The sequence below is a fragment of the Salarias fasciatus genome, chromosome 20 (genome assembly GCF_902148845.1).
Source record: "Salarias fasciatus chromosome 20, fSalaFa1.1, whole genome shotgun sequence".
Lineage (NCBI taxonomy): Eukaryota > Metazoa > Chordata > Actinopteri > Blenniiformes > Blenniidae > Salarias > Salarias fasciatus.
The window spans coordinates 25,518,491-25,528,531 of record NC_043764.1 but is presented as its reverse complement, the minus strand read 5'-3'; the positions used below and the strand labels follow the sequence as shown (position 1 = coordinate 25,528,531).

Here is a 10,041-nt window from a genome sequence, read left to right as displayed (position 1 = left end):
AAATAAATGAAAATGAATATTAGACCTACATGTTTTCTGTTGAAAGTTTTTGTGTATTATTCAATTTGGCTTAATACAGATCTTTTGCATTGTGTACATATTACTCATTTGCTTGAAATAAATTAAATGAAAGGAGAAAAAAAAAAAGAAAAGAAATTTCTTTAGAGGAACGGACACAACACAACCCTGAGACCTGAGCAGAGATCTCAGAGATGCCTCAGAGCTGTCAGGGTTAGTTTGAAAAAACAGCTGAAGGAGAAGGTTTTTGGGACATTTCACTGTATTTCACTCCGGAATGTTTCATAACTGACATTTCATTAATTGCATGGTTTTGTTAAAATATAGACATTTTCATAATGTCTCATTTAAATTTACAGGTTATTCTAACACTATTTTACCGATCTGATGAAGACAGGACATAAACAGGTCTCCAGTCCATCACAGGACACACACACACAGACACACACACGATCCCTATTAATATCAGGGTCATCAATTCACCTGAAGTGCATGTTTCTGCACTGTGAGAGGAAACTGGAAAACATGAAAACTCTGAACCAAAGTCCACAAGACCAGTTAAACTTGTTGAAAAACATCAGAACTACAGTCCAGCATGTAAGACATGGGTTTCACATGAAGTGTTCTAGAAATCTGTCCTTACTGTAATAAGTAAACCGGCTTACTGCTCTCAATACACTTACTGCCCCCTGATGGACAATACTGGATAACAAAACTTGTTGGGTTTTGTTTTTTTTGTTGTTGTTTTTATTCTTACCAGAGAAAAACCATTTAACGCACCTAACACAGTGAAAGACGGCGCGGCAACAGAAGAAGCCTCAGCGGTCCCAGTGACGGCGGTGCTGAGGCAGTGAGAGCCCCCTCTCGCTCTTTTCTCTGTCGAAAATAACAAGATACATGGTGCTGAGGTCTGGACCGGCTCCTGCTTCTTGCTGCCAAACCACACAGATTCTAACAGCGATGGGAAAACAGAGAATTGGCCTTGGAGCCGGTTGGACGGGCGTTATCGAGGGGAGGCTGAGGTTTGAGCTGAGCCACGCTGAGTTTTAGCTGTTTATCTTGTGTCTAGACGGGCGCCGCGACTCTTCTAACACCTGCACTGAAGTCATTATGTTCAAACACAGAGACGAAAGTCACGATACACTCAGGGTCGAAGCGACTGATGCAACTCGGGAGGCTGTTCAGCGGGATGTTACCACGCGCACACATCCAGTCAGATCATCAGGAGGTCAATGAACAGACGTGAAAAATACACTGAGAGACTGTTTGCCCTTCGATAACAACCCTCCTGCATGCTGATCCCCGAGGTTGATTAAAGCGAGTACCAAGTAAATCTTAATATTCTCCTCAAACCAGCATCATGATGCAGCACTTTCCTCTGAAAAAAAAAATGGTTTTTTTTTATAGAAAAAAAAAAAAAAGACTTCATCCTCATGTCAAATAATCTTCATGTCTAATTGGTGGAATCACACAAAGCTCCAGCAGCGTTTCAGGAATCAGACGTGTGTTCTGGATCCAAACTGCCTCAAAAAAATCAATGTTTTCTGCAGCCGCGGACAGACACTTACGTGGGAAGAAATGTGAGTCATACGGAGGCATTAGACAATATTAAAGCAGGAAGAGCAGGATGATGACAGAATATCTGTCAGATATCTGGAAAACATTATGATGTACTCGGCGCTCCGTCTCACCAGCGGACCTTTAATCACATCAAGGAATAAGCATGAAGCTCATTTGATGAAAGTTGGCCATAAATGTAATAAAGCGGCCAAGGTTATTAGAAGTGCCACAGGCCATTTTACAACAGCTCACACACCTCATATTGGATTACGGAGAGAAATATGATGAACCGAGGAAGTAGGACTTGCCCATTTACACAGGACCAGAAGAGGTTTAATGGCTTGTGACTGAATCCATTCATACACATTAATTCCTGCAGCAGTGACAATCTGCGGCGGTTTCCCGGGGCCCTGTGGACATTCTCACACATGCCTTTCACGAGTGCCGCTGTCTGGACATATTAGCCACATGTTGCCTTAATGCAGCTCACACAGCACGCTGCTAACGCTCCTTATCTTCCATCATCACAAATGGGCTTCACTCATATGCCCCTTTCACCACCTCAGTGATCTCAAACCACTTTGTGCTCAGCCTCACACACACACACACACACGCTCACATGCACTGACACAATTTATATCAGCTGTCATGCAACGTGCATGACTGCATCCTTCCGTTCATTTTCCGTACTTTGCTCGACTCAGGGTCACAGGCCGCTGGAGCTAAACCCAGCAAAGGCAGGTTACAAGTTCATCACAGAGCAAATACAAAGAGGCAGACAGTCACACACACTCACACACACAGCAAGACACAATTTAGGGTCACTTTTTTTAACTCACCAGCAGGTTTTAAGAAGAAACTGGAAGAATCAGAGGAACTGGCGCTGGGACCGAGTCGGGACTGCACATTTACACACCAGCAGCGGAGCAACGACAGTACACACACGACAACAATCAGTGGTGATCAGAGGAGGAACCAGACTCTGGCAGGGAAGTTATACACGAACACAAAGATTAAACCAGAAATGGAAAATGGAGTTCACTTTTGAAGCACTTTTCCAAAGGAACCAGCAGCCTTCCGACTGAGAAATAAATAAGATATTGGTTGTATGCATGTGCAAAAAGTAGTATTTTTGGATTGTTGCCTCCAGTCCAGCTGGATCGAAAGTCTTGGTGTGACTGTTTTTGCGAGCAGAACATCACGCAGAACTCCTGCAGCCATGTTTGTCATGATGTTCAAGACCCTGAGGTCCATCAAATGTCAAAACAGTCTTCACAGGCTGTCACGTGTATCAGAGATCACAGCTCATTAAAGCAGCTCAGCCATGTTTTCTCATGTTTCTCATCAAAATTGTTTGGTTTCCTTTCCCTGTCAATCCCCTCCGTCTCGCTCTGAGTTTCCCTCTCTGATTCTCAGACTCCAGTCGATGTTTGTCGGTCTTGATCTGCGGGGATCCGTCAGGGATCCTCCAGGAAAGCAGGACGACCGTTCACCCACGATCACAGTTTGTCAGTGCACAGTGCACGAGGCCTTGGCTGGAATCTGAGGAGCACAGATGGTGACGTGCTCCGTCCGGCTGCTCCTGTCAAAAACCGAACGTGGCTGCAGCAGTTCACGCAGATGAATTAATATACTTTAAAAAAAAAAATCACATTTTAATAAAATATAATTAAATATATGTTTGGACTAGGTGGCTTATCAGCCAGCAGAGTGGAAATTAAAAGAGAGAGGCAGCTTCCTGAACAGCAGCGGCCGTCACACACTCAGCAGCATCACGTAGGTTTCCGTCTGGGCCGAGAGCGCCACACACCAGCTGAATCCTGGCACCCGCCGGTGTGCCGTGTGATTTGATTTGTGTGTTTGTTGTTGGTATTTTACATCTGTGTCTCTTCCCGAGCCATCACGCCGCCTGGCTTTCACACTTGTTTTGCACCTTGCGGCGCAGCTGAACTCCCCCAGCAACAATCAAACGCCTCAATCTACTCACGCGGTTTCATCTGTTTTTCATTTATCTAAATAAAATCCCTCACCGTGTTCCTGCCGCTGCCAGCAGCTCTCAGATAAGCAGGAGCCTCAGCTCCAGCAATATTAACAAACCTTTATTTTAAGCTTCCTGTGCATTAGTCTGACAGATCACAGATTTCACATTCATCAGTCTTTGAAGCTCCTTTTATGACATTTAGTTATATTTAAATGAGGCAGAAAATAATTTGAAGAAGAAAAAAAAAACTGCTGTTTTGTGATAATAGTCAAAAATATTTTTCATAAGCCTGAACACTTTTCCTTTGGTTTTAAGAGCTCAGATGTACATATTCCTATTTCCTGTTAAGGTTTGTCGTAGAAGACTGTGGATCATTTTCTAGTGAAGCTACAATACTGTATGTTCAGGCTGCCGGAGGATCGTCTATCGTCTGTAAAGCACTGAACTTCTCCACACAGTCACCTTCCTTCAGGATCAATGACAGAAGTTCTCAACGGATTCGCCATGTTTCCTGCCCATAATTACCTGGGATCAGCTCCGGCAACCCTGAACTGAAAAGGCTATGGAATATAGAATAGACGATATAGAATATGGATGGATGGAAAAATAAGATGGTGTCAATAACATACCGTCAACACCTCTGGGAATGTGTGTGTGTGTGTGATTATGTCTGTTTGTTTCCTGCAGTAGCGTGCCCCTAAGTGTGCTGTTTGGTTTGGTCTGTTAATTCAATTCAGGTTTTTTTTTGGTTTGTTTGTACATAATTTATGTATAAGTTGTTGAAGGAAGGGAGGAAATATATACCTTCCTCTGGTCTATCGCTTCTTCATGTAAATTCATTCTGCTGCGTGTTCATTAATATTTACAACTTTGGCTGAATTTACAAGTTTGGAGGCAGGAATCTATTCAGAATACAAAAACATATGTCATGTAATGGGAGCCTGCCACTTCCATAGTGAGAAATGAGGTACGGTATTTGAATAAAGGACAGGAATTAAATTTACTACATAACACCGGTACAAGTACACAGCGACAAGAAGCCATTTAGCATCCAATCCAGAGGTGCAATAAAGTAGACATTGTTACAAATAGAAAATATCTGATTATATATCTATATATGAATAGAAAAAGAAAGTGGAGTTATGTAATTCAACAGCCTGAAGACAATGCTTCAAATCTACATCTACATTTAGTGGTAAGTACGAATACAGACCACAGGCTACAGATGTACAGATGAGAGACATAATTTCTCCAGCATGGCCGGGGAAAAACCTCAGATCTCCTCCCAGTCAGGCATGCCTGATAAACCTGTAATGGGAGGCGACGGGGGGGCGTCTGAAATGCTTCAATAATGTTGATTTCCATCTCATTTTCCATCCATTGACTTTTTCTGAAGGTTTCCATTCAATGATTATGAAGAATTTTGAGAAAAGCTATGCTGCATCTGCCACAAAAATACATCTATCTGTCTATCAGAATGGTTTCAAACCAGGAGTGTCAAACATAAGGCCCGTGGGCCCAACCCAGCCCACAAGAGGTTTGAATCTGGCCCAAAAACCCACTAAGCAAATTTTAAAAAAAAAATTACAAAGAAACCATAAACTTTCTAACGTAGTTTATCAGAGTGAGTTTGTAAAAACATGCATAATGCAACATTTTTTGGGGGACATTTCACTATATTTTGCACCCGAAGTTATCATCAAAATTGGTCTGTTGAGATTGTGAGACTATATTTTTGAAAAAATATAGACCTTTTTAAAACTTCTACTCGACACCACAACAAAGGCAAACTTTAAAGTTTCAATTTAGAGGTTATTGTGGAAACGATTTTAATGTTACGGCTCACGCAACATGAAATTGGCCATACGTGACCCCTGAAATGAAATGTGACTGATAAACCAGCCTTATGTTTAGTGTTTTCTGTGAGAGAAAAAAAAAAGCCCGACACAAACTTTTGTTGTTTCTTATCTTCTGATCCTGTTAGGGAAGAGAGAAAAGACAAGCTTCACCACCACCACCACTTTCAAATGTATATATGAAATAGTCGATCATCTGAATAACCTTGTTTGTCTATCATTTTTTTTTTGTTAGTCAACTGGTAAACCAGAGCAATGACTCTGGTGAAAACAACTGTTACTCAGACTGCTCCACCTCAGTTATCAATTATGGATGTGGAGCTGTCCGTGGTGCTGAATCCTGAACCAATGGAACAATGGAAAGAGGGTGTGTGTGTGTGTGTGTGTGTGTGTTTGTGTGTGTGTGTTGTTTAAAGCTTGTAAAGACGTTGGTTCTCCTCTCCACTGGCGGTCATGGATCTGCTTCCAGCTCAGGAAGCTGCTAAAATCTACCACACCAACTATGTGAGGAACTCGAGGGCCATCGGCGTCTTGTGGGCCGTGTTCACCGTGTGCTTCGTCATCATCACCGTGCAGGTCTTCATCCAGCCCTTCTGGATCGGGGACAGCGTCAACACGCCACAGGCCGGCTACTTCGGCCTCTTCCACTACTGCATCGGGAACGCGCTGACCTCGGAGCTGGTCTGTAAGGGCAGCGTGCTGGACTTCGACTCCATCCCGTCTCCGGCCTTCAGGACCGCCATGTTCTTCGTGGGGAGCTCCATGCTGCTGATCGTGGGCACCATGGTCTGTTTCAGCCTGTTTTTCTTCTGCAACGCTGGAAACGTCTACAAGATCTGTGCGTGGATGCAGCTGGCAGCAGGTGAGGCACGGCTCTCAGGACAGGCAATATGATGGGTGTAAATAAAAAAAGTACTGAAGATGTGTTACAACTCAGGTTACTCTGCCTCAAACTAAGAATTAGTACTGTGGTTAAAAAAAAAAAAAAGAAAGTTCTCTTCTTCTCCTCAATGGCTTTCAGAACTTCTGAACAATCAGCCTGTAATGTCAGAGCAAAAACAATGAGGTAAGTGTAAACCCGAGAATAGTAAGTTTGTAGATATATAGTATGTTTTTTTTTTTACTTTTTTTAAAGAGTTAAAAAAAATAGAACGAATCTTATTGCCTACAAACATTACAATCAAAGTTATCAAGTTAGATTTTATGGTTTGAATTATATTCATGTTTAATGGTGATACTTAATTACAGTCATGTACTATATATCTTTTTTACTCAAGCTTCACATCCACTAGTTTGACTAAAACGTTTCCAGTTGTGATATAATATAACGCAATAAGCTTTCTTTTAGACTAGCTGGTAATTCTATTTAAATTGCATTACATCTTGTTCTTTTTCTTTATTTTCTATTAACAGTAAGCGTGCATCATATTGGGGATTTGATTCTTTTTATCACTCTTTCAAGTCAAGCAGTATTTGAAAATTCAAAGGAAAATATAAGAATATGTTTATTTTCATCATTCAGATTTGCATTTTTAACAAGTTTGTGAAAAATTAACAACGTCCTCAAGTGTAATTTAGAAATGATTGTATTACTAGTAACTTCGCGTTCATCACATACAGCAAAACTTTCACCAAAAGATTTTTTTTTGTTAAAAATTGAGCTTTTAAAAAGTATCTTAGACATGAAGCGTATTGGCAGGGTCAAAGGTTTCATCAGGCCACGCAGTAGAAGAGATTTAGCGCCATGTGGGAATCAATGGCTCTTTTTTCCATCAGGTACTGAAAGTGCATCTCTTACAAATCTTTAACAAAAGCCCAACCGGCACACGGAAACTCTAAATAAAGCAGAGATGTGTGAAGGCAGCGCGAGAGAAGTCCTTTTCTCTGGAGTGAGACGTGAGCCGCCTTCACACCTCCTCTGGTTTCAGCGTGTTGGATGTGTTGTTCTTCACCGTGGAGTCTGGTTTCAGCACAGACTCTGACACCTCTGCCCACGGATCACTTTACCTGTAACCAGATCAGGTGTGGCTGCGCTGCTGTTCACTGATGGAGGCCGGCCGTGTGGTGTGAGGATTGCTGCACTGCTTCCCGTCCAGGTGTGTTGATGGTGATGGGGTGCTTGATCTACCCGGATGGGTGGGACTCCGACGAGGTGAAGAGGATGTGCGGGCAGAAGACGGACAAGTACAGTCTGGGGAACTGCACCGTGCGCTGGGCCTACATCCTGGCCATCATCAGCATTCTGGACGCCGCCCTGCTGGCGCTGCTGTCCTTCACCCTCGGCAACCGGCAGGACAAACTGCTGCCAGACGACTTTGAGGTGGAGGGGGCAGGTGAGGCGGGGGTGGGGGTCACGTGAGACAGTCCACATGTAGATCAGGGGTGTCAAACATGTTTTCGCTGACTGGCCACAAATAAGTGCAGCAGTGAAATAATAGCGTTGATCTCTGACCATTTCACAAAAGAACAAGTAGCAGTAAACGCAATGTTTAATGCCTGAATAAAATGTAAAAAGAGATTCTTCAAAAAAGTAAGATGGATAAATGTCAATGTAAAAGAAGAGACAATCTACTTAACCGTCATACTTCACCTTAAATCATTCCTCTGTGTGTTTAGAGTTAGTTTCCTCCATGTAATTTGGTTTCCATTCACAATCTAAAAATATGAATTGGAAATTGACTGATGACACTAATTGGTCAATAATTGTCTTTATTGATGAATCTTGTCTGTAAACATGAGCCTCTTTAAAGCAGGGGTGTCAAACTTAAGGCCTGTAGGCCAAAAGCAGCCCATAAGAGGCTCCAATCTGGCCGCCAAACCGGTCTAACTTTTTTTTTTTTTTTTAAACAAATTTCTTAAGAGGAGCAGACACTTTACAACAGTGAGACTGGAGCTGAGATGCTGTTGATGCTCCATGAAAGCCAGAAGACTAACATTTTGAAACCATGCTATCAGGGTGAGCTTGCAGAAACATGCTCAATGCAACACATTTTGAGGTTTGTGGACATCTCACTGCACTCGGCACCAGATGGTCTCAGGAGAACTGGTTTTTATGTAGAGACTGTGATTGTTTTAGGTAAGAATTTTTTGGCTTTGTGAAAATAGACATTTTCATCACTGAGAGACACGCTGAGTCACAACAGAGAAACGCTTTAAAATTTTAAATGTAATGTTAATTATGTCACTTTTTCTGAACACAGAGAAACTATGGAAACTAAAGACTCAATCCCAACAGACGTGTGTGTTAATGCTAACTGTACATGTTGGTTCTGTAATGAACTGGTAAAGCGAGTGGTGATGCTGAATAATCCACAGCTCTAAACTTATCTAACTACACAGGGGGGTTTTTTTCCCGCTGTCTCAGAGCATGTAGATGGACAACATACTGTATTTCCAGCTCTGCGTGAATTTAACCTCGACACCAAGCTCAGAAGCAAAAGGGTGCAACAAGTTGAAATGCTCTGACCAGCTTCTGTGCGGTGATAAATCAAAGATCTACTCCTTTAGTTTGTAAATCTTCACGGTGGTGAAAGACTTGCATCGTCTTTACAGGCTTTATCGAAGTTCTGAATCACAGGAAGCTAAAAAAAGTGTTAAATCCAGGAGGCAGAGAGCTCATCCATCACACTAAGGAGTATGTCTGAATTGCATAACTGTACTTCCATTCCTCTGCTTGCAGGAAACCCTTGACCCCAGTTCATCCGAGACGCACTGGAAGATTCAAACTGCTCGTCTTTCATTCTCACTGCTTCCTTCACAGCTTTAGTTTTTTTTTTAAATGTCTCGTTCATTCATGTTTCCGGTTAATAAAGCAAACTGAGGCAGTGGCTGCGTATCGTATGAAGATCTGTTTTATTTCATGGTGTGTTGTACAGTTTTTGTAAATGAACGGCTCACACAAAGTCTATGTTCTCGACCTCGACACCGATGTTTTGTTCTTACTTCTAGGCCTCAACAGACAACATAGGTTACTTTGATATGGTCGGTTTGGGACACCATTACAACACAGCAGATCTCACCGTCTCTCTGGTAAAAACAGTGACACTGTTGGACAGTTGGCCATACATACAACCGAGCTCAAACACCTTCCATACGTTTTAATAAAACACAGCTACCCAGCTAAATAATTTTAGCTAAGATATAAGATTTGTTAAAAACTGTACATAACTGTAATATACATAAAGGCAAACTCTTTGGTACAGATATATACAGGTATCACTTTTTTCCTTTGAATTTGGGCTTCATCACATGTCGTCTCGCTGAAACCTTTTGAAACCGTTACTTACCTGAATTGTAATATGAGAATACCAGCCTCCCAACGAGAATGAAGGATCTCATTCGACACACCAAACGGAGCCCCAAATACCAGGTGAGGACAGATCTGTTATGGCTAAGAGTGATCTACTTTATCAGTTGGGACGGGAAACTGGAGAGCCCCGTCTGGAGAAATGCTCTGAATGTTCACCACAGTCAGTGTCAGTGTCAGCCCAGTGTGCAACTTCCTAAGCCTACTTTACAAATACAAAACCTTACAAGTGTAATACAAAATAATTCAACGGAGGAGGAACACAGCACTAATGAAAATGTACGAGGAAAAAAAAAAGAAGTGACAGCTGGTCATTTTTC

At 42.1% G+C, this 10,041-nt stretch overlaps 1 protein-coding gene across 1 annotated transcript; it reads left to right on the top strand.

Moving 5' to 3' along the window:
- Window positions 1–5,865: 5,865 nt before the first annotated feature.
- lhfpl5b (LHFPL tetraspan subfamily member 5b) lies at window positions 5,866–7,774 on the top strand. The gene is made up of 2 exons (XM_030117799.1): window positions 5,866–6,277; window positions 7,512–7,774. Exons 1-2 carry the CDS (start codon window positions 5,869–5,871, stop codon window positions 7,772–7,774), a joined length of 672 nt encoding a protein of 223 aa, XP_029973659.1. The 5' UTR covers window positions 5,866–5,868.
- The last annotated feature ends 2,267 nt before the right edge of the window (window positions 7,775–10,041 follow it).

What these genes read in the sequence shown, in the direction of transcription:
- lhfpl5b (XM_030117799.1), top strand. Translation starts at nt 5,869, where the DNA reads ATGGATCTGCTTCCAGCTCAGGAAGCTGCTAAAATCTACCACACCAAC. An exon ending in GTGGATGCAGCTGGCAGCAG is followed by an intron (nt 6,278 to 7,511) that starts GTGAGGCACGGC and finishes CTTCCCGTCCAG; the next exon opens with GTGTGTTGATGGTGATGGGG.